This window comes from Anoplopoma fimbria, chromosome 17 (genome assembly GCF_027596085.1).
Source record: "Anoplopoma fimbria isolate UVic2021 breed Golden Eagle Sablefish chromosome 17, Afim_UVic_2022, whole genome shotgun sequence".
Lineage (NCBI taxonomy): Eukaryota > Metazoa > Chordata > Actinopteri > Perciformes > Anoplopomatidae > Anoplopoma > Anoplopoma fimbria.
The window spans coordinates 15,711,924-15,735,185 of NC_072465.1; the positions used below are offsets into that span (position 1 = coordinate 15,711,924).

The following is a 23,262-nucleotide window of genomic DNA, read 5'->3' on the forward strand; positions in this document are numbered from 1 at the left end:
CTAACTTTCCTCCCCGTTCTCCCCTGCACCCTTGATGAGGCGTTTGTTGCCCCTCTTTCCTCCTGGACCTCGGGGTTTGGCAAAGGCCTGTTTTAAGGCGTGCTCCATTGGGTGAACCTCCTCGTACAGGAAATCTTCTGTCAGGCCGTCGCCATTGTCTATCTCCATCTACACACACACACACACACACACACTCAATAAGATGACCAGTTTATGGATAAACCTTGTTAACTGTTAATCGCTGGTGATATATTATTTGTTATTATCTTATTTGCGGCTGATTTTGGTGACCTGTACCTTCTTGGTGACCTCCAGCTGGTAGTCTTTCTCGACCTCGTCCAGTAGCCTGTTCTTACAGCTGGAGTATAACATCCGTTCCTTGATGCTACAGGTGTACCCAGGCATCGAATATATGAACACTGGAAGAAACATAAAGTCGGCACCTAAGCAGCTGATATTTGCACTTACTGCAGAACCATCAAATTACAATATAGATCCCCAATTCTGCACCAGCACTTTACAAAAACAGAGCACTAGAACTGTATTTTAAAGGATTTTATTCTTATTGCACTAGATTTTACTCTTGGACCAAAATCTTACATCCACTCATGTATATATTTTTATAGGGAAATGGTCATTAAGTATTTTGTTTCTTATGAATGTGTCTTTACTGTTATGTGACTTTGTTGTGTTGTTATATCCCACTGAGGCAACTTCCTAATCACTAAGTTGATTGGCAATTTTGAATATTGGTGTGCTATCACTTAACTGTAATCAAATAGCAGTGGAAGTGCTTGTGTTGAAAACTAGTATACAAAGATACCGGAACCAGTCCTTGAGTAACATCTAATAAACTACATGCGGCCTCTGTTAAAAGACCAATGAGTTAAGATTGTCTGAAAGCTGCTTTTTTGATTCTGAACCTGAAAACTCAACATTGACTTCCATCTCCTGAATAAATATCTGTCTCTTTTGCTGCTAAATGCTCCACTTTGTTCACCAGCGAGCTGCTACTAGTTACAGTCTGCTGTTTGGTGCTGCTGTAAAGTGGGTTTATTACTGAAAACAGATGCCTGCTGCTGTTGGGGACGAGGTTTAAAAGAGCTGTGAAACTGCAGAGTTGAGTAATGTGGCAAATACTGAAAACATGGTCACATGATCCATTATGAAAGAGGTAAAAATACAGATTAGTGCATATTTAAGCTTGGGTTTAGGACAAACAGGGAGTAAATTGACAAAGATGGATTTGATTCTAGGAAAAAAATACTGAAAAAAAGTTTTTAATAAAAATAAATTCAATAGTCTTTGTCATAATTTCTCTGTTATTCACATGGAGCTCCCTTCACTCTATTAAAGAAAAAATAATTTAATTTAGAAAGCTAACTGAAGAGAACGTGATGTTACTTTGCCTCCCTGCATTAGTCCAGCACTCTGCTCACATCTGCAGTGAGACTGTACTGACCCAGTGCCTCCTGCCGCTGGCCCTGGTGGGAATGTTTGAAGATGAAGAAGTGGTATCTGGGTGAATCTGTGGGAATCCTGTAGGGAAGCTCGTGGGTCTCTGTAGGTTTGGTGTGAACCAGCTCAATGGTCTCTTTCTCTACATCCAACCTCTGCAATACAACATACACAAACAGGCTTTGTTCAGGGGTCACGTCACGCACAGACAATTTTATTTTTGTTTTCATGTTGCACGCCATGTAATTAATAAGAAGGTTTTATGTCTGGGCTCACCAGCTGTATGTAGTTGATGCGTCTCTGCTTGAGTTGCTGCAGAGCTCGTTTGGCCTCTTCTTGTAACGGGAATGCAAGACCTTGAAGAGTCTGTGCCCTTTTGTCTAAGCCAAACTCCATTGTAACCTGTGGGATAAAAAAACAAAACAAAACAGAAGACCCTGTTGATATGTCCCAACACATGACAGAAAATAAAATGCCAGTGAGTCAAACATTCTGACAAACCTTCGCTCGAGCTGTTGGAGTCCCAATTCTTCTACGTTCATCCTGTGGATACAAAATATTTTAAATCTCTTCTTCATGCACACGCAGTTGAATTTGTATTAGAAATAAATTGTACTTACCCACACAACTTTATCCTGCAGGAAGAAAGTAGAAGTATACAGAATGAGTACAGTGCACATAATGTATGTATACGCTTCATATCATATTCAGACAGTTTGTATAGTTTAGTTAGTCATTCAAGGCGTAAAGGTAACTGTACTTTTTTCTAAGGCCGGGATCAAGTTGTGGAACTGCCTCCCTCTACATGTTTGATCAGCCCCCACCATCGAAAGTTTCAGTCCAGGCTCAAAATCTATTTATTTTTTCCTTTATACTGTGTAGAGCAGTGTTGTAGTCAAGACATCCTAAACCGAAACCAAGTCATGACCGAGACCAGAGCTTATCGAGACCGAGACAAGACCAAGACTTTGAGGTGTTGAGAGCCCAAGTCAAGGCCAAGACCAGACCAGTGTGATAAATGTGGAACATGCAAACCATAGGAACTCCTCAAATTAATCTGAAAGATCTACATTCAAAAACCCCCAAAGAAAACAAATCAAGATTCTTCTCCATTCACCTATTTTATTGCTGTATAACCTGTATATGTGAGTATGTATAAGTGTGCCATAAGAAATGTCTTGATAAAATAATCAAATGACATTGCAGAGGTGAAATCATGTGCGAAAATTCTCATTTGTTTTCTTTGAACAATCACTGTAACCATAACAATGTTTTAAACAATGGAACGGCAGTTTAGTGATATCCCTGCAGTTCTGGTCTTGAAATAAAAGCCTGACATTGTGTCAGACTGAGACAAGACAGAGTAAAAAAGTGGTGGATCAGGAGACAGAGAGAACCTTTAACAAGTGGTCTCGAGACCAAGATTGGTCTAGATTAATACAACACTGGTGTAAAGCACTTTAGTAAACTGCGGGTTGTTTAAAACTGCTGTATAAACAAGCTGACCTGTTTAGATTTTACCTCTGTGACTTTGATTCGTTGTAATTCCTGCTCGGCTACTGTGAGTGGAGCCGGGGAGCAGCAGGAGGTCATGTGTCGCAGGTATCCCTGGAAGCACAGGTCATCCTGCAAACAGCCACACAAACAGGATGGAACTTAATCACCGGCAGTTCAAGAGTCAAGGATCAGTCGACATGCTGGAGGGGTTTCACTCACCTCGACCGTGCCAAACATTTCATCTTTAATGTGACCTCCTCCAAATTCTTTCTTCAGCGTGGCACGGGTCGCTGCATACACCATCTTCTGCCTCACCTAACACGTACCAGGACAGACAGGGATATATAGTGAAACAATAACTTTAGCCATAGTTTTAAACCTGGATTTCTGTAGCCATTTTTTGTGTTGTTCATTGAGGGTTTGTACATTTTAAACACACAAATGTGTTTTACTTGGATGTTTGATCTTCCCTTTGCAGAATGATGTATGTGCAGAGTTTGACACTAAAAGTTGTTTTTTACAACAACCTACTGAAGGGGGAGAGTTTCTCTGATCAAATCTGTGTCCCGCAGTATCAAACACATTATAGTTCAAAGCAGAGTATTATGTCTTCAAACATGACTGTTGGACACAATGGTGTTTCTCTTGTACATGCTTTGTTTTATTTAGTTTTTTATCTGTTTTAGTCATTTTTGGTAGGAAATTGTAATTCAAAGGTCGAATGATGTATCTTCAGATCACATATGTTGAATGTGTTTCAGGGCAGGTGTTGTATAATGAAATATAAACAATAAATCACAAAGCCATCGTGGTAACTGATACGATCTTAGCCTAAATTTATGTTGACAAATTTTATTTTGCCAGCACTTGAAAATAACTTTAAATGTTATCCAAGTTTAAGTTTTATAACAGTTTTACAGACAAGTTTAATTAAGTCCAGTTTAGGATTGGTGTCAGGGTTAGGGAAATTTTTTGGGCAGCAGACTTTGAATGACTAAATTCCTTCAGTGATCATATCATTGAGACGCTCCAGACATACTGGTGATTGGTCAGGGGACCAGGCGATGAAGATCCACTCGTATCCCTGTGCATTCTGGGAGTCCAGACGGTAGAGGATGTAGCAGGGTTCCTGAGGCGTGAGCAGAGGAAGCAGGAACTGATCGTAATCCTTGTCCCAGCTGTGTGCTGGCTCTCTGTATGAATCTAACACCAACTCCTCTGTAAACAAAAAAACGTTTATCAGCATCTCAGGCTTTAGATAAGTCACTTGAAAGCTTACTTGTGTCATATCTCTTTGATTACTAGAAACATCTCATGTTTACCATTTCTGATCACAATCTTCATTATTCTGATGGCACCTCCCCTCGCTCGGGCCAGGAAATCCTTCAGCTCCGATGTTGCTAAAGTAATATAAGGCGGACAAGTCAAAACTGAGGAGGGGGGTTGAAAGAAGGTGAGACAGTTGGGTTAGAACCTGAGACTCCACTTCAGGGAGAAAATTTGATCCACTGCCAGAGGGTCACGCCATCACCTACAGTGATGGCGTGGCCGGTCACGACAGGAGACGATTGTAGCAAAGAACAACTGAGAAATTTCAGTCGGAACGTGAAAACAGCCAAATTTAACGCCAGTTTTCAAACCCATGACTTAAAGTTTGGTACTGAAAACCAGAGTTAGTTATTTATTGCCCTCCCTGCTTCTCTCTCACCATGGTTACCAAACGCAGTGGTCTCATAAATGATGTAAGATCAGGTGAGAAAGGTGAGAGAGGTATGCTTCTGCCTACCCGTCCCCCAACGCTCCAATTACCAAATGCCATAACACACATATATACGTAGCTCTTAAAACTATCCACAAATGCCTGTAGGTGATACATATCATGATTACTGGTATCACAACATAAAAGATGGATAATTTAACTGTTTATAAGTTGTATATTGTACAGGCCTACACTTTTGTAGATGTGCAGCCTCTACAGTCCACTATCTATTAGGATCAGCCAGTTTATCAAGTTAAGGGAGCACTTAAAGATGATCATAAAAAAGGATATCAGAGAATATTATCAGTGAGATTGGGAGGGTTTATTACATGACATGTCACAGCTTAAAAGCTAAAAAGATCATTTGAAAAGCACTTAAACTGAATTTGCACCAAACTATTACACAAAAAAACACCTGCTCGAAGAAAACACACAGCGATTTCCTTTAAAAAACGAACTTACCGTTAATTCCGGTTTGGTGTGACATCTTTTGGCCGTCAGCTTCACTCTCCTCTCATGCAAGAAGGACCAGGTCCAGGTCTCTGTGTCCTCGCTCTTCTTGCTCAACAGGTAGGCTGTCTCTCCACTGATGGCAGACAGATGGACCCATGCGCATCAGTGACATAAACGCCTCGAGGGTGACTTGGGAGATTCCTAGCACTTGAAACACAATCTGCGGAACTGTGACTGATGAGTAATAACGTGCCTGTCAGCGGATATGTCACCCTAACCACTGATCTAAAACTCTTTGCGTATCGATGACCCCAACTCTTAAAAAGTCTCGGTGGGGGAGCGTCTCCCAGGTCACATATTGTCCTGTTCTGTAATGTGTGTGAGGCCATGTAGAAATCCACTGTTCATGGCTTCAGTGGTCAGTACAGTGTTTTTAGATGCTGTCAGTGCGCCACATGTAACGACATTTAAGCACTCATTCACATTGTGACTGATCAGCTCAGCAGACTGCATGATCTCAAATTCCAGTCAGAGAAATGTGACACCGTGCAACAATCTGACCGCTACATTTCAACATTGATCAATGGAGCAAGAATGGGGGGCTTTCATGTATATGTGGTCAGTGCATTTTCATCGGCAAAGTTACATTCAATAGTTCATAAAAAAGATATAAACAACTTTTATCACAAAGTGTGAGGTCAAAAGCTCCAGATGAGAACACGAGAAGAGTTTGCTCCTGAACAGTGAGTACTAATGGATCCATTACTGGCAACTGACAAAAACACAAACAAACTCATCAAGGTCACACACACATAACACACACTCATAGGTTAGTACAGGATGTGTGATAGGGAGAAGCGAAAGAGGGTGCAAAAAGTGGAAAGAATGGTAAGAATGTGAGTGCCAAATGCTCAAACCACCACACCTTATTGCTCTCCTTCCACATATTTTGTGTGCACACACACGCACATAATAGAGGGAGGTGAGAGAAAGATAAGTGTGTACCTGTGAGGTTACCTGTGATGGGATCATCCATTATTCACTCAGCGGTGAGTGCACAACCCAAGCATCTATACATTATTCAACAGAACCCCCACCCCTCTCCTCTACTTCAGGAAGACACACTTTATGTGCACAAAAAAAAGAAAAACACCCATTCATTACACTGATTAAAACCGCTGACGTTTCTCTCACGCTCGCATCTGTGTTTACTGACTGAGGAACTTGTGTCTGCATCTGCTAAGTGAGCTCATGTCAGTGTCATTGTTCTGACAAGCACCAATATACTAATACATTAATTATCTAAAAAAAAAAAAAAGGCACATTTATAAAGACTCGAAAAGTTGTGATAAGCAACTAGTAGATTCTTATTAATATTAGTCTTTTATTTTTGGGAGAAATTGTAAAAAATATCCAAATATTCTTAGTAAATGTGCCCCATAAATTTGTACTATATCAGGTTGAAGCATTTAACCCATCAATCAATCAATCGAGGGAACATTTATGAGCAAGTATTTCGACAATAAATTGAATTTGTTTTTTCAAACAAAAACGTCCTAACTTTGGTTACAGATTCATAAATGTGAGGATTTTCTGCTTTACCTTGTCCTATGTGATGGTAAACTAACAAATGACAAAACAAGCGATGGGAAGAAGTGACTTTGAGCTTTAAGAAATTGTGACTCACAATACTTCTCATCCTCAAAAATTGTATACTTTTGTCGAAAAAACAACAACCCTAATACTGTACATCAAGATTTATCTGAAATATGATAAAACTAAGGATGTCAAAGAGGCAAAAACTTATTTTCATCTAAAACACTTTATTACAAACACTGATTATTATCTTGTTAAATTTCCCATGAAAAATCAAGTGACATGGTTAAAAAGAAACATCGGAAATATCAATAGACACTGTTAAAATGTTAAAAAAAATGTACTGAATGGCATTAAATAAAAAATTGAGGTATGTGTGATTTTGTTGTCACAGCGACATCAACCCTTTCAAAGTTTAAAAATACCGCAGGTAAAAAATTATGAAAGTAAAAGTAAAATATTTTTCGCTGGAAGGCAGTCCAACACATAATGCTACATCACTGCATAGTTGCGATGTGTTTAACAACGAGGACTCTTTTTTGGCAACGTCCCTCTACGTGTCGTCAAAACACGGGAGCCAAAATGTCTGTTGAGAGAACAGAAGAAGAAAAAGCAAATGAGCACTCTGTTCATAGCAGTTTGTCCAACATCAGCTGCTGTACATGAGAGACTGACGTGATAAGGTTGATCTCACCATGTTAGTGCAGGCGCTGGCAAACGTCATGTATCTGGGGTTGAACTGCAGAGTGTTGATGGGTCCTGGATGTTTCCCATCCAGCACAGCAACCTTCATCCCACTCTCAGTGCTCCAAACATGGACTCTGCCATCCTCTGAGCCTGCACAGCAAGACACATTTTAACACTGTCGCAACAGATATCTTAAAGGAAGTGACCAGAATATTAATATTGATTATTTTTGTTTACCAATCATGACAAACTGAGAGTCTGGAGTGAAGCAGGCCTCCAGGGAGATGCCTTTACTGTTGTTGTAGCCCTAAACATAAGCAAAGATAGCCAACACCTTCAAGTAGTCATAGAAGGCTAATATATAGACAGGTGTAATTCAGTAGGTTTGTTGCAATGTGATTAAATTACTCTACGTCTCTTACAGAAAAAGTGTGCAGCACAGATCCATTGAAAGCATTCAGGACCCGAATCATCCCTCCGTTGGTAGAGATGAGAATCTGTTTCCCATCGTTACTGAATTTGAGTCCAGTCCAGTCACAGACACGATTAAACCTCGTATCAAAGGAGGCAAAGGGTCCCTTTTCACAGAGAGATTACATGCATTAATAATACAGCATAACAGTGAAAACAATAACGCACAGTACACACAGTAATTAGCATTTTTACCTTGTCAAAAGCTCGGAGGTCGTATAGTTTAATGGCCTCTGATTCCACCCCTGCAGCAAATATCAGCCCATCAGGGTCAAAGGAACAGACAGGTTTTCCCAGTGGATTAGTCAAACCCTGAAACACAAACACATACAAATAAATCCAAAGAAAAAAAGAAAGACGTTTCAACAGTACTTCTTGATCAAGAAATTCTAAAAGCTTTACAACCATATTTCATCCTTCCAAAATGAATTAGGTCCATTTCGGTCTTTGTTTACGTTATAATGTCTTAAAGCATTGTGTTTTATTTGAGAGGGCAGATCCCAGTGTAGTAATAGTTCCTAAAGCAGGTCTGGGGACACCCAGTGGTCACAGGACAAATTATAATTACAAAGGTTGTTTAAAACCTACTGATGTGCAGTAACTTAATGTGCAGTAATCTGGAAAGTCCTGCAGTAACAGCTGTAGCAGTAGCTGTAATTATACAATTGAGTAACGGTTCACGGAGAGCAGAGGAAGTGCAATGAGCCAGCCCGACTACTCACTTGACAGTTTGGAGCACGCAGATCCCAGATCCGGATTGTTCTGTCCAACGAGCCCGAGATAAATGTATCATCTACTGGTGACATCGAAAGAGCAATAACTCTAAAATAAAAATAAAACAAACAAACTTTAACCATTAAATAATAAACCATCATTCTAGAGAAGCTAAAAAAAAGACCAGATAAGATAAGTGAAACACAATGATGACTGTAACTGGTTGCTATGAAGAAAATAAATACGTAAACATGCTAATATTCTGTGTTTATGCTGTTCAGAAATGTATTCTTTCTTTGTGTATTTGTAAAACTTTGATTGAACATGTGAACATATTTTTTCAATATTTTTTATGAGCCAATCAAAATAACAACTTGACAGATGTAAAGAGTAAAACATGTACATCTTAAGATCATGTGTAAATGCACATGATAGCTTCTTAGTTTGCACTAGGTTTGAGATGTCATTCAGTAAACACGTGTTGGAGCATAAATACAGGATGTGCACAACGATTAGAAAAATTATCGACAATAATTAATCCAATGTGCTGATTTGCTATTTTTCCTTGACTGAACATTAAAGTAAATTAAATAACTTGAGTATTGGACTGTTGATTGAACAAAACTGGGCATTTGATGACTTGTGATTGACATTTTTAGCTGTTTTCGGATGTTTTATATAAATCATTTCCCCATGAATCGATAAAGTAATCTGTAGATTCGTCAATTAAATAGTTGTGGTTGCTGCCCAAATGTGTATATACTTTGATGGTACTTTTACACATTGTGTGCATACTTTGTATTCATAATTGCTTTGTGAGTGGAAATAGCCACATTTCTTTCCTTTCTTTCTGTACTCACCTTGCAGTGTGACCTGGGAAATACCTGATGTACTTGTTGTCAGTGAGTGACAGATATCGGATGGTATCTACAAGACACAAAGGACATTATTTTTTAACATTTCAGAGCACATAAAAGTTGTATTATATTGAAGTTTATATTGTATGTTTGGTGCTTTGTGCCAACAGCTGACAGACAGTACTGAGTCATTACCATCTAGTTTGTTTGAGCTGTAGACTACTGTCTGTGCATCTCCATGTGTGTAGTGGATGAGGTCTACTCCATACTTCTTGCTGAACAGGGTCCTTTCAGGCCTGAGAAAGGACAGAATATTTAAACATTTTACACATTTGATCACCTGATGACCCGCAGTGAACAATGCACTGCCCTGATCCAGACTCATTCATGTGGACCAATTCATCTTAAGATATTTAATCAATGTATATATGGGAAGTGATCATTCTTTTTCCTGTATTTGGGGGCGTTAATGACTGCCATAGTTACTGTTTTTAATGTAATGATAACACTGGCCACTTACTTTCCTTCTCGGATGTCATATAACACAATGCAGTCGTCGTCGCTACTTGATATTGCATTTTCACCATTTGGGCTGAAGTCCACACAGTTGACCTTCTGTGCATTTTCTCGATATGATCTGGCAACTCTAAAACTCCGTATCACGCCGTCTGTGATCTTCATGTCTGCAGCTTTTTTAATACAAAGTAGCCTAAACCGTGTGAAACCTAGATAGAGACCTCTCCATCAGCTCCCTCTCATTTAATGAAGCCCGCGAGTCGTTTCTCGCGAGCTTTCCATGGGGTAATATCCTAGAAGAGCCTTGATGCGAAATAAAATCTTACATTTTTAGATAAACAAAAATAAAACCAAACGCTACAGCATGCAACCATGGAGCAACTCAACGACGCGCTCGGTTTGTATGTCCTTGTCTGCCGGAGGGGGGTCGGGGTTCTCAATCACCATTACATTCAGTGGATTCAACGAATCGGCCAGTGGCGGGGGAGGAAACAAACGTACCTTCTGTAAGAAACAGGAAATACGACACACCACTAGAGGAAATGTTTGTAATACATTGTAATTTAAAACACTGGTTTTGAAGGTCAGACATATGTTTTCTAACACATTTGGAAGGAGCGACTCGATTAAATTATGAGCGAAAATTGCGAGTTTAATCTGGTGTATTACAAAAAAAAAAAGTGCTCTTATTTGACTGAACGAGTGTAGATTTTACCAAACCCATTTTACCACTATTAAAATATTGGATTCCTGAATTTTCTAGCTTTTTTTTTTTTATAGATTTGTGGAAAATAGTTTGTGCGCCTTTATTGACTTTATTCTGAAAGGTGCAGCCCGGAAGTCAGAAGCAGGAAACGGCGAGCATGTGTCCTCTGGAGTTTGTTTGTGTCTCACAGCTAATGTGAACTGTCTTTACTCCACAATGAACAGCTGTAGAAGAATAGCGCGCAGTGACTTTAAATCCGGCCTGACCACCGCCTTCTCTCTGGGTAAACCGCCGACAAACTGCTGCAGGTGTCCGGGGGCAGCACCGTCCCTCCGCCGGGGTCATGCCACCGCCGCTAAACCGGCTCCGGGCTCCGACACGGGAGAGAAGCCCCAACTGAGGGCGATCGACCTGGCGAAGAAGGTCCAGCAGGAGAAGTCGCAGCCGCAGGCGGCGGAGCAGCCTCTGCTGTCGGCCCAGCAGAAGAGGGTGATGGAGCTGAAGCGGTTCACTCTGCAGCTGCAACACGTTCACCCTAACGTGCTGGCAAAACACCTCCACAGGAAGTGTGCTGTACCAGGACAAGGATGTGGTGGTCATCAACAAACCTTACGGTGTTCCTGTCAGAGGTAAGAATGATTGACTTACACCGATGTACACTGTGAGTGTGTAACGTTACAGTTAAAGAGAGTTTGTGTTACATATCTGAAGCCTTGTGTGGGATTTGGTTTAAAAAAAAGCATGTATGGGGATTTCTTAGGAGCTGTATGGATTTGTTGATTAATCAATTGAAAGAATAATTGTCTATTAATCATTTGTCATTATTAAAGCTTATTGGCTGTTGTCTGTTTTGTGTTTTGGACTCTTGGTTGGGAAAATAATCAGCAATTTTAAGTATTCTGCTTTGGCTCTGAGGAACTCTTATGGGATTGATTTTCATTGTTTTCTGATAAAGACCAAAATAAGATTCTGAAGATTTATGGATAGTGGAAGGAAATCTTAAATTGCACACCTAAATTACTTGGCATATCTGCCAACATGCAATACTGTAGTGCCCATACTGATGATAATAAGCAACTATTTGCAAATAATAGTGGTCTGCTGATATATTTACAGGGTTCTATTCCAATGATGAGATCATACTATCTAGTTATAAAGAATCGGTATTGGAAAAGGTTTTATCTACATGATATTGGTAGAAATGTCAAATTTTGCTGAAGTTGGAGAATCTGGACCTGAATACATGTACATTTGTGTTTGTTGCTCTCAGAGGACGGTGGGGCCACATCCATCGCCTCTGTGCTGCCGGTTCTCTCCAAAATGATGGATGGGATGAAGATCAAGTCTGACTCTCAGCTGCTCCCATGTCTGAGGCTGGAGAAGGAAACAACAGGAGTTCTCCTGCTGGCCAGGAGTGAAAAAGGAGTGGAGCACATCAACAACCTTCACAGAAATAACCAAGTGCAGAGAAAGTACTGGTAAGATACAGTTGTGATGTGGGGATAGAAGAAAAGAGGTTCAATTATCAACATGTTTTGTTAGTCCTTCATGTATTCACTGTTCCGGCTCAGGGTCATCACAGTCGGTGTACCGGTTCCATCAGAAGGAGTGATTGACATCCCCGTCATAGAGAGAGAGGTCACGGGCTCTCGGCCACACTACAAGGTGCCTCTTCTTCTGTGGTTTTAATGCTGCAATAATTTGTTTATTGTCAGTTAATTATCTTACAGAAAATTTATTCCAAATATGATAAGAAATTGTTGTAGTAATGGGCTTAAAAAAGTATCACTTTTAGCTTCACAAGCACAAAGAGCTGCTTTCTTTTCTGTTTGATGTTGTACAGTAAATTGAACACTCTGTATTGGCGTTTTACAGATGTTTCAAGTAAATTATTAGTTTATCATTAAATAATTATTGATTTTGTTAAATTAAGTTATTATAGAACTACTCATTAAAACATGTTTTTGTTTTTTCAGATGGGTCTCAGTCCTCTTTTCAGAATGAATGATGCTGGCGACGGTGTGACCAAAGTCCGTGCCAATAGGCAAGCACATCCTGCAGTGACCAAGTACAGAGTGTTGGACAGCAGCAGTGGTTGCAGCCTCGTGGAGCTCCAGGCTTTTTCTGGTAAGGCTGGTGTCCAGTGCCAATTCATTTTGTTGAATTTCTTTTTAAGAAGTCTTTTTTTTCTTCTCTACATGTCGGGTTTTCTTATGTCCACAGGAGTGAAGCACCAGATGAGGGTTCACATGGCACTTGCTCTGACATGCCCCATTCTTGGTGACCACAAATATTCCCACTGGAGCAAACTGGCACCTCAGGTAAAATATGTTTACAATGTACCACATAGAACAGGTTTACAAGTAACAGATGCCAGTAGAAGGTTAGCAGTATACCGCTAACAATTAGCAAATGCCCCCTAAACAGGAGTGGTGTGCCATCAGCTGCTCTTTGATCTCAGTGTTGATCGGAGGAGAACAAACTGAGACATATCTGTTAACTGTCACACTATGGGCTGGTGATGAGCCGACCTGCATCTTGTGCTTTCATCTCCCTCCCACAGAGCAAACATTTTGATAAGGCGTCTCATTGCCCCACCTTAAGGTTGTGGCCTTTGGAAAACCAGCAAATGTTTAAATAACATTTTTGTTGCTTACACTAAGTTATATGATTAAATTATTATACAAACAGGACAGGATGACCTACATTTCTACAAGATTTCAGTTTCTGTCACTAATTAACATAATAAATTACTAATCTGTTCATTTTGGTGCACAGAAGTTACCAGAACGTGTGCTGGGAAAGCTTGGACTGGAACAGAGCAAGATCCGGTATCTTCCTCTTCACGTGCATGCTCGACAGCTGACGCTGCCAGGATCCAATCAGGCCGAGATAAGCGTGTCCTGTCCTCTACCAAAGTACTTCACACAAACATTGAAACAACTGTATTTAACTCTTCCTGATGAAAAGGACTATTAATAACTACTTCAGCGATCCAAGTGATGTTTTAATGTATGTAATGGACTGTGAAGGATGTAAGACTGCAACGTGGGGGAAAAGTGTATAATGTGTGCCAACTGAACTAAATGGGAAATAAAATGATATCGAGCTGGGTTATAGACTGCTGCACTCCTTAAACACAGAAATGTGTTCGCATTATTGCCCTTTGGGTTCCCTCGTCTCAAAGTCCTTTTTTTTTTTTTTTTTTTGTTTATGGGTTTTTGGTTAAATTCCTTAAATAAAGGTCTGTAGTTAACACATGCTTTGGAGATTTTAAAGTTTTGCTCTACTATCAGATAAGTCAGTAAATGCCCCTCTCGTGAATTTGAGGCCTTAGCGTGTCTTTAAAAGATTGTTGCTAAATGGGACATTGGACACATAACCTCATCAGAGGCCGCTTTAAGTGAAAGATGGGTGCAGTCTAAGGTCGCTAGCTGCTAGCTGTCTCTTCTGCTGCCTCACATGCGCCTGCCTCAGCTCCACCGTCGATCCGCCTCTTTGCTCTGTTTGGATTAGCTGGGAGTAGGCTGCAGGTAGGCATAGTCACTGCCGAGATTACAAAGGCCGGAGCCTACAACAGCTCTTCAGAAACCTATGGGTGGTGTCATGGAAACTACCCATATTTTATACAGTCTTTGGTATTCAAGTTATTTAAGATGATTGAATGCACGATCAAATGTTCGGCCCTTCACCATTGGTGGTGTGCTTCATCAATATTAATGTGCACATCTAACTTATCTTTTGATTAATTATTCTACATCACATCGTTTTTTTCTGCTCAACAACAGGCTTGTTGGAGATGACAAATTGAAAACATTTCACTAAGATATTGTGAATCACTGAAAACGTCATGCTACACTTATAACTCCCTCAGGACTGTTCTTTCTGATTCCACCACGTGTCAATGTGTGCCGCAGGAGAACTAAGGGAGCCTCGTCTTAAAATTTCCAAAAGTGCGTTTGACACGCTAACGCTGGGTTTTGTAGGTGAAGTTGCAGTAGCTGAGCTTGTTAAAGCTTCAAATATCCACAGTCGTATGGATCATTTTGTTTATCCTGTTGTCATTTTCAAGTTTCAGATGTCAGCTGTTTATTCTAAATAAAATGAAAATGAAATAAAATGTGCGTGCATATCAATCAAGTTTTAGATATCAGGTAAAAATAAGCCTTTGGTTTTACTCTGAGTGAGAAATCGTTCAGATGATGTGAAATGTGTTTGCATTTCTCTGGGGCGTTACCTTGTTCATTGATTGAATTGTGTGGACCACACGGTTAATGTGTGAGAATTGGCAGCTCTGTCACTAATATGAATTATATTGAAGTGTTGTTCATTTGTGAAGATTATCTCAAGGAACATAACGTAATGAGTATCATAAACTTTTGTTAACAACAGAGCCAGTTGGCTTTTTGGTTCGATGCTAACATCTGAGTTGACCCACAAAAAAAATACACTAACCCTGCACCAGTCAGTGAAGTTATATAAAATTAGCAGATGGAAAATGACCGAACAATGCTATACAACTGATTTTTAGTAATAAACAAATGAAGCAGAACTGTATCACAACTATTTCTGTCAATGTAGTAATCCAAAATCAAATATACATGGCATCTCATGGGAGGCATCAATAGAGTATGGAGACCGTTGGTGTGAAAAGTCATTCTTGAAAAGGCCCCCAACTAATCCTTATTTTAAAGTTCAGAGTTGCATTTCCCCAGATGGTTTGGAGTTAAATACTCTTCAATTTTGAATTGTCATGACTTTTGATACAAGGATTAACACTGTTAACTAAACAAAGGCTTTTACATCTGTATGTCCCGTTTAATAACCTTCTATACATAAAGCAATAAGTTGGCAAAAATCCTTGAAGGGTGTTCAAATCACTAGCTTTGACCTGAGAAAAAATGTTTCTGATCTCCTGAACGACTACAATATAGCACTTTGACCTTGTGAATATCTGAGGATCAACTCACTCAATGATCCACAAGCATAAATTATGAGGTCATTTTTTTTTTTTAAAACAGGCACAAGTTCTTCAACTTTGAACGTATCAATACATGATCCAAAATGCAGTCAGTATACAAAAAAAAGTTGTGAGAAGTGGTCCTGGTATTTGTCCATTAAGATGTCATGTATTATAGTTGGACTTTGAAGAGACAATTTGGTAAATGGTCTGTGAGGTTAAGTACTGAAGGGTTAAATATCCTCATATCGTTGTGATACTTTTTCAGGAAAATGTACCACCTCCGCAGAGCTCAGAGAGCAGGAGGTGAATCACAGTCCAGCAGTGGTGAGACTAAAGTGTCCCTTACTTGCCAGTTTAAAGGTTACAGAGGCAAAGGCTTACAAAGGTAGTCAAGAGAGAGAAAAGTCCAACCAATCAGCTGAAAACAGAAAAAAATCAAGAAGAGAAAAATATCTTTGCTGTTGTGATGCACTCCTCAAGAGAGAAATAATGATTGATCCCTTTGATTTGAGATGATGGTCATTGGGGTTTATAGAGTCAGGATGGATACTGCATAGTCAACAATCAGTGACAGGAGACCAAGTTCCCACGAGTCCAGTAAGTCCTCTCCATTTAACTCATGCCGTCAATGCCGATGATCTCCTGGATCTCTCGGACCGCAATGATGCGGGTCAGCACTTGCTCCACCTGCTGAGTCGTGAGGGGCTGAGACGAGTACCACATCGGGCTGTTCGGAGCGACGACAGGCTCTGGAGTCATGTAGTATGCGTCATTACGTCCCTTAACGCTTTGAGGGCTGGAAGGTTAAATAAAGAAAAGTTCAGTTTTTAAAAAAGATATTAACACTGAAGAATGATCCAGTTACACAGGATTTATGAGATTGAGGCACTCACCATTTGAACAGATAAAAGTCATAAAGTTTAATGGGGCAGCGAAGGGGATTCTCTGGATCCTCGGCCTGCTCTTCATACATGTCATCAGTTCCTTAAACAGACACAAAAGGTCAGCAACAGCATCTTCTGTTGTCAAACATTGGGACTCATAGCAACATTTACACAAGTGGCTTACTGTTTTGAACACCTTTCTGTCCTATGCTGTTTAGTCCTTGTCCTTTGAGAAGGCGGATGCTGGTTGCCTTGTCCTTGGCATTAGCGGGGTTCTTCTTTGTGTGTCTTAAGACCTTTGAGAAAGCTACTTTCATGTGCTGTTCAGGTGTCGTCAGGTGGAAATGCCTGTGACAAACCACACAGAGTAATTACATCTCAAATACATGTCTGTGTCATTAAAGAGAACACATTGAGGTCATTCAGTGCTGAGACGAGGTAAGGAGGTTACTCACTTAGTGTTGAAATACATAAGAGTTGTGAGCAATGTGGACGGTGAATGTGCACCAAGCTGTTTACACTCCCACAGCATCTCCTCTGTCACGTGACTTGGGATGACATAACCTAAGATGAAAACACACAATGAGCAATTCTGTCCATAATACAATTAAATTAAATATAAATGTTGATTCTCTCTTACCTAAAGGATGGACACTGGGTTTCCAACCATCCAGGATTTTGTGTAAACACCCGCAAAAACGTGTGTAATACGGATCGGAGAAAATATCATCCACACGTCCATTTTCAAAGAGATACTGAAAAAGAAAAAAGAGAAAAAGGTGTTTAAATCTTTAAGTAGACAGATTTATGGCATCATACATCATTGAGCATTGGGATACTCACCTTCTGTATACACAAAAAAACATAATAGAGAACATCAGATGTGAACTGCTCTTCTTCTGATCCTCGTGCCTCCTGCGTCATCAGGGAGAGACCCAAGTTTAGCTCAGCCACCGCGCTGGACACCAAGTCTTCTTGAAAACGCAGAGGCTGACGACCTACAACAGAGAGATGAGCAGAGGCAAAGTTTTGTTAGTGCTGTGAAGGAAGCATGCTTATTTCTTAGTTTTAAACAGGAGTTTATTAAGAACAATATGAACAGCGAGTACATTAGTAATGAAAACAAAATTGAATGTCAAGTATCCATTTATAATTATAGATATCAGTGTTGTTTGACACATTTGTAATAAATGATGCGTGTTCAAATAATTGTTAGATGACTCACGTCCTATGGGTGCAAGCTTCGTCTTTTCCTGCTTGTTTAGCTCTGCGTTTTTTCGCTTCACCCAAAGGCGCCAGACCTCCAGGCCTTCCTCGGGCTTTAGGCAGACAGGAACCATAATCTCTGTAGTCGGTTCGACGTGACCCTCTGTCTCCATGTGGCCCTGCAGGAGAACAAAATAAAAGTGTGAGTTAACGCTTTGTGGGGAACAAATGGCAGCAAGGCTGAAATGCATCTTTGTAATCACAGGATGTTGATAATTGAGCTAGATAATGGTATAATTAAGCAAAATGATTTACATTTGATCTTTCAATACCAGTGTAAAAATCACATGCGAGTTAAAAAACAGACACCAGGGCTATTTCAAACACTTTCAGCAGTTTTGAATTGCTGGATTCGGGTATTGAAGTATTTCCCGACTTTAACGATACATGTCTACCATGTTTTTCATCCTCATCACAGCATGAGAAATATTTTAAGATTGCTTATCTATTTTATGCATTGAGCTATCGAAAAACAGGGTTACACAGCATAGGACATATCAGTTAATGAAAAGGTCAATTCAAACCTGCAGATGGAGCTGCTGCTCTTGTCCCTCTTCCCCTTGGCTCTGCTGTTGATTTGGGTCCCATATGTGTACCGACTGTGTAGTGTTGTAGGTGCCTCCTACAGTCTGCACTGCCACAGGGATGTGAATGTTCCCGTTCATGAACTGAGCTGGGAACAGGGTCTGTACGATTTCCTCTTGTGTCCCAGTGGAGACCGACTGCACATCTGTGGACCTTGATGAGGAACTGGGGGACATTTTGTCCTTACCGTTGGTGGTGGTAACTTGCATTGTGTTGTATGTGTCCTGTGGTATGGCGATGTGAGTCACCCCCTGCTGCTGTGGAGTGGAGTACACAGGGATGGTCCAGGTCTCTCCTGTGGGACCTGTGATTGTTCCTGTAGTGCTGTACAGTTGTGCACTGTCAACAGTGAGCAAATCTGGCCGTAGGGACACATAGCTTTGCTGCTGCCCTTGAGGGATGGCTAGAACTGTGGCCACCTGTTGGCCCTGTGGAACAGCGTACGACACGGAAAGAGGAACATCAACCTTACGCTTCTTGGCAGGTTGGAGAACGGTTGAGACGGTGGTGGACCTCCTCTCTGCATCCCTGGGAGAGTCCTGTTGCTGCGAAGGAGACATGGCCTCTATGGTCTGAATCTGGATCTGTTGACCATCTTGTAGCTGGATTTGCTGGCCACCTTGTAGCTGAATATGTTGGCCACCTGGAAGCTGAATTTGCTGGCCACCCTGTAGCTGGATTTGCTGGCCGCCTTGTAGCTGAATATGTTGGCCACCTGGAAGCTGAATTTGCTGGCCGCCTTGTAGCTGGATTTGCTGTCCACCCTGTAGATGAATTTGCTGAATTTGCTGGCCACCTTGTAGCTGGATTTGCTGGCCGCCTTGTAGCTGAATTTGCTGGCCGCCTTGTAGCTGAATTTGCTGGCCGCCTTGTAGCTGAATTTGCTGACCACCCTGTAGCTGAATCTGTTGGCCACCCTGTAGCTGAATCTGTTGGCCACCCTGTAGCTGAATTTGCTGGCCATCATGTAGTTGAATCTGTTGGCCTCCCTGTAGTTGAATATGTTGGCCTGCCTCAAGTTGAATATGCTGGCCGCCTGGCAGCTGAATATGCTGCGTTCCTTGTAGATGGATTTGTTGTCCTCCAGCTACAGCTGCAACCAGCTGCGCCTGAATCTGTGGAACACAGTTGACACAGTCACAAGCCAGCATCACATGGATGCACTTGATATGGGTGACTGTTTAAATAAAACCTGTACCTGCTGCTGCTGCTCCTCTGTGAGCTCTCCCTGCTGGACAAAGTGGGTTGTCGAGATTCCCTGCAGGTCCTGCTGAGAGGGGGAGGCCACCTGTAGGACCTGGCCAACTGTTTGGCCTTGCTGTTCCTGGATCTGAACCTGGCACAGAGGAAGAGTTTGAAATATTAACAGGCCAGTAAAGTGTATCTCCAAATTAATTACATTTCTGATAATAAAATGTGAAGCTGCCTACTACCAAAAGCTATCAAAACTGAGCCGGTCAAACGGTTTACACGTCACAGTTTTATTGAATTTAACCAAATAAACAGTTTCTTCCCCACAGAAAAAGTTACACATCTGTATGTTTTATGTTATAGTGAAATTCCACAATAGATTAATTGTCTATTGTGGAATTTTCCACAATTGGCTTGAGTCATATATAAAAATGTAAGGACAAAGTGACAGTCACAAGTGCAGCAATAGAGATAAGGTGAATGATTGATTCTACTTCAATGTTTAGCCACACGCATCAAAACAACCAGTAGGCAGCACGGAGGGGATTAACCAGTAGAAAATTATTAAAGAATGAAGAAAATGTTTTACTGAATGGATCAACGAGGCACCTTACGTTTAAGAAACAATTATTATTTTTTGTAATATAGATTTATCATTACAATTGTAGATTTGGGGTTACTTAAAAGCATTAACAATAGAATATGTTACTATGAACATTTTAAAACGCATTAAAAGTAAGAACGGCAGCTATATTCTCAAAGGGAATAATGAAAAACTGATTAACAGAATCTGACATTTAGCTCTTGTATTGTAAATGTAAATCCTTCCTCACCTTTCTCAACAGTGAGTGGGTGAAAGCCTCAGAGCTGAGAGAGCAAAGTTACTTCTCCGACTTAACTTTAACTTAAAAACTCAAAACACCACACTGCCGTCTTTGTTGTTTTCCTCTTGGCAGTGAGTTGTGACAGGGATTCTGGGCCCTGCAGGACCCCATATGTCTTGTGCAATTCAAACACAGTGTGACATAATATAAGGGACATTGGCGTATAAACTAACCTGCACCTGTAGCTGCTGTTCAGACCCTTGATGCACAAGATGAGGTGAAATCTCTGCCGAGGTCACCTGTACCAATCATAGAGCATGTACATATATGAAGTGCAGCGTGATGAAAGTGTAGAAAATCAATAATATCATCTTATATATCTATCATAATAACTGGCTCTTACCGGACCAGCCAGCTCTAAGAGAGAGCCAGCCACTTCTGTGCTGTCTGTGTATACACAGTTGGTGCCCTGCTGCTGGTAAACCATGGCTGTGGTGGTGGCTGCCCCTCCCTGCTGGCTGAACTCCTGCAGCACCTCTGGGCCCTTGGCGAGGGACTCCAGGAACTCCTTCATCCTGTGCTGAGGCACGGTGCGGGCTTTCTGCCGTACATACTCATCAAAGGAGACCACCCCACTGTCCTGCTCATTCATCCTCAATTGACCTGGAAAGATGAAAGATTTTCAAACATTATCTGCTCACAGTTACAATGCATTGGAAGCACAGACTTATAATAAATACTTTTCTAATGCAGAGGGAGACTCCAATTATACAGGCATTACATGATTAGCTGACTAATGTGATTTAAATCTGCTAGTTAAATAGGGGGACTGGGTTAACACAGTGCACGGGACAAAGTGCATTTGTGTTTGCAATACAATGACCGAGCTACGCGTCAACTTTTTCTAGTTACATTACACTCACACATTTAGCCAAAGATAAACTGTTATAACACGAACGACGACTTCAGTTAAATGTTTAAACAAAACAGCTGCCCGACTTTGCGTCCTGACTGTATAATAATGGTGGGACCGGCACAGCTAGTGGGTTAGCACGTTAGCTTCACGGTGTTAGCAGGACACTGTTTGGTCACAGCCCATATGGAGAGTTGGCTTGCTAGCAACTGTTAACTATATTAAAAACAGCGCCGAAAGCCACTGCGATAATATAATAATAACTGGACTTATTGGACAAACAACACTTGCTCCGAGCACACATGAACACACAGTAAAGCAGCAGTCCATTCACTGCACACATAACATAACGCTAGCTAATCGTCGTGCTAACGTTAGCCTGCTAGCTCGAGCGCTCTGGATCCTGTCATGCTACCTTAAATAAAACCAAATCCTCTCCTTTCCGCCAAGGCACGGCGTTTAAAACTAAAAACCCGATAAACGTCTAGCAGCTATCGTCACCACACGATGCACTTAACTACACAGTGCGTGAAGCGGCGGTAAAATCCCGCAAACAATGCGGTGATTAGATTGCGATAAAAATGTTAACAGCGGCAGCAGAGAGCGGGCGAGGTCTGACGTCTGCTTATTTCAGCGTGAGAGCCAGGCGCGCGACGGTGTAAATCAAGTTTCACAGCTCCCCCCCCAAAAAAAGCACATATTTATGTATATATTTGAATCCCGAGTGGTATTAAAACAACCTACACTTCACAGAGACGCATGCAAGAAATCCTCCACTGTGTTTATCCCGTGAGATGTAAAATGACGGAAGTTAGGCCCCAAAAAAACAACGCGACTCCTCTCCAGACTGCTCAGCCAGTGGCGGCCTGCCGATGTGTGGCGTGAACACAGCAGCAGGCTGAGGCAGGGCGGCAGGGCAGCAGGGCATTCAGACAGGAACACAGGTGTACAGATCAATGTACAACATGTCACAAGCTGTTGTCTGGGATAGTGAGGCTTTATCATATTTCATTATTTGTTTGTTAAATCAAAAATCCCCCCCAAAACAATTATTGAGTACTATTATATGTTACCTCCTAATTCCTTTATTATGTGGCACTGAAAAGCAGAGTGGGGAAATAATAGAAGAGGGAATATGGATGGAAATATATATATAAATATATATATATATATATATATATATATATATATAGATAGATAGATAGATAGATAGATAGATAGATAGATAGATATAGTTTTATGCTCTTAGATGCCACTTACACATTTATGACTTCTGGTGACTAGTAGTTCTCTTGAATACCTATGTTGAATACACTTATTGTAAGTCGCTTTGGATAAAAGCGTCTGCTAAATGACTGTAATGTAATGTAATAGTTGGATATTAAATCTGAATGAAATCACTTTCACAATTAACACTTCACTTCAATCTTTATTGTTTTCTTGCTGAATCGGTTGTGCATTGGCCTCTTTATATCTCTATATGGCACAATGCCTGTGAGATGCCTTTGAAAACTTAGAAAGTTTAATTTAAACTTATTTTTGTCAAACTACCTCCCTTATTGCTATTGTTTTGACTCCGTACAACAAGACTCTGGAAAACAAGTTCCTGGTTGAGTGATTTAAAATTGACAGATTTTAGCAGCAGTGTTAAAGTGCTTTTCAGGGATGTTCTGGTGAAGGTAAACATTAGAATGCATGTACCTTTAACAAAATATAACTTCCCCAGTCTGCCTTAAAGAGCCAGGCATGTGCCGCTGAGGGCCTCCCCCAGTACCCTCCACAACAAACTGCCTCTCGCCCGTCTTAAGGTGGACCAACAGAGATGTGCTGTGTGCATAGGCTATGTCCTCTACACACTGGATAGGAAAGAGTTAATTCCCACACTCACTGCAGACTGCAGGGGCTATCTGGTGGAAGCGGTG

At 40.9% G+C, this 23,262-nt stretch overlaps 4 protein-coding genes across 7 annotated transcripts; 1 reads left to right on the plus strand and 3 right to left on the minus strand.

Annotated features, from left to right (window-relative positions):
- On the minus strand, nucleotides 1–5,201 carry LOC129105466 (twinfilin-2-like). Of its 2 annotated transcripts, none has more exons than XM_054616505.1 (9): nucleotides 5,177–5,201; nucleotides 4,278–4,355; nucleotides 3,995–4,173; nucleotides 3,175–3,270; nucleotides 2,980–3,084; nucleotides 1,735–1,860; nucleotides 1,463–1,613; nucleotides 298–419; nucleotides 1–168 (listed from the first exon to the last, which is right to left on the minus strand). In XM_054616505.1, the coding sequence occupies exons 1-9, from the start codon at nucleotides 5,199–5,201 to the stop codon at nucleotides 1–3; spliced, it is 1,050 nt and encodes a 349-aa protein (XP_054472480.1). The 2 variants fall into 2 exon arrangements, with proteins under 2 accessions (XP_054472480.1, XP_054472479.1); XM_054616504.1 differs by having other exon boundaries at nucleotides 2,965–3,084.
- A 1,776-nt stretch (nucleotides 5,202–6,977) lies between these two features.
- LOC129105467 (WD repeat-containing protein 82-like) lies at nucleotides 6,978–10,603 on the minus strand. The gene is made up of 9 exons (XM_054616506.1): nucleotides 10,013–10,603; nucleotides 9,688–9,788; nucleotides 9,496–9,562; nucleotides 8,644–8,743; nucleotides 8,117–8,233; nucleotides 7,873–8,028; nucleotides 7,688–7,757; nucleotides 7,458–7,600; nucleotides 6,978–7,349 (listed from the first exon to the last, which is right to left on the minus strand). The coding sequence occupies exons 1-9, from the start codon at nucleotides 10,171–10,173 to the stop codon at nucleotides 7,317–7,319; spliced, it is 948 nt and encodes a 315-aa protein (XP_054472481.1). The 5' UTR covers nucleotides 10,174–10,603; the 3' UTR covers nucleotides 6,978–7,316.
- A 175-nt stretch (nucleotides 10,604–10,778) lies between these two features.
- On the plus strand, nucleotides 10,779–14,793 carry LOC129105462 (pseudouridylate synthase RPUSD4, mitochondrial-like). The gene is given in 7 exon segments (XM_054616500.1): nucleotides 10,779–11,278; nucleotides 11,280–11,343; nucleotides 11,985–12,192; nucleotides 12,286–12,379; nucleotides 12,691–12,841; nucleotides 12,938–13,035; nucleotides 13,493–14,793. Coding segments are annotated over 7 exon segments (1,164 nt in total). The 5' UTR covers nucleotides 10,779–10,930; the 3' UTR covers nucleotides 13,694–14,793.
- Nucleotides 14,794–15,212: 419 nt separating this feature from the next.
- LOC129105451 (transcriptional regulator QRICH1-like) lies at nucleotides 15,213–22,212 on the minus strand. Of its 3 annotated transcripts, none has more exons than XM_054616484.1 (12): nucleotides 22,085–22,212; nucleotides 20,831–21,090; nucleotides 20,661–20,726; nucleotides 19,611–19,748; nucleotides 18,352–19,527; nucleotides 17,787–17,946; nucleotides 17,405–17,559; nucleotides 17,202–17,316; nucleotides 17,017–17,125; nucleotides 16,758–16,909; nucleotides 16,571–16,661; nucleotides 15,213–16,473 (listed from the first exon to the last, which is right to left on the minus strand). In XM_054616484.1, the coding sequence occupies exons 2-12, from the start codon at nucleotides 21,077–21,079 to the stop codon at nucleotides 16,290–16,292; spliced, it is 2,595 nt and encodes an 864-aa protein (XP_054472459.1). In that variant the 5' UTR covers nucleotides 21,080–21,090; nucleotides 22,085–22,212; the 3' UTR covers nucleotides 15,213–16,289. The 3 variants fall into 3 exon arrangements, with proteins under 3 accessions (XP_054472459.1, XP_054472456.1, XP_054472457.1); XM_054616481.1 differs by having other exon boundaries at nucleotides 16,746–16,909; XM_054616482.1 differs by lacking the exon at nucleotides 22,085–22,212 and adding an exon at nucleotides 21,756–21,953 and having other exon boundaries at nucleotides 16,746–16,909.
- Nucleotides 22,213–23,262: the final 1,050 nt, after the last annotated feature.

What these genes read in the sequence shown, in the direction of transcription:
- LOC129105466 (XM_054616504.1), bottom strand. Translation starts at nt 5,201, where the DNA reads ATGTCACACCAAACCGGAATTAACG. An exon ending in ACACCAAACCGGAATTAACG is followed by an intron (nt 4,356 to 5,176) that starts GTAAGTTCGTTT and finishes ATATTACTTTAG; the next exon opens with CAACATCGGAGCTGAAGGAT. An exon ending in CAGAGGTAAAATCTAAACAG is followed by an intron (nt 1,861 to 2,964) that starts GTCAGCTTGTTT and finishes TTTATCCCACAG; the next exon opens with GTTACAATGGAGTTTGGCTT.
- LOC129105467 (XM_054616506.1), bottom strand. Translation starts at nt 10,173, where the DNA reads ATGAAGATCACAGACGGCGTGATACGGAGTTTTAGAGTTGCCAGATCA. An exon ending in TGCGTGCTCCAAACTGTCAA is followed by an intron (nt 8,234 to 8,643) that starts GTGAGTAGTCGG and finishes TTTGTGTTTCAG; the next exon opens with GGTTTGACTAATCCACTGGG. An exon ending in ACCTCCGAGCTTTTGACAAG is followed by an intron (nt 8,029 to 8,116) that starts GTAAAAATGCTA and finishes CTCTGTGAAAAG; the next exon opens with GGACCCTTTGCCTCCTTTGA.
- LOC129105451 (XM_054616481.1), bottom strand. Translation starts at nt 21,079, where the DNA reads ATGAATGAGCAGGACAGTGGGGTGGTCTCCTTTGATGAGTATGTACGG. An exon ending in TCTTAGAGCTGGCTGGTCCG is followed by an intron (nt 20,727 to 20,830) that starts GTAAGAGCCAGT and finishes TGATTGGTACAG; the next exon opens with GTGACCTCGGCAGAGATTTC. An exon ending in AACAGCAGCTACAGGTGCAG is followed by an intron (nt 19,749 to 20,660) that starts GTTAGTTTATAC and finishes CCTCTGTGCCAG; the next exon opens with GTTCAGATCCAGGAACAGCA.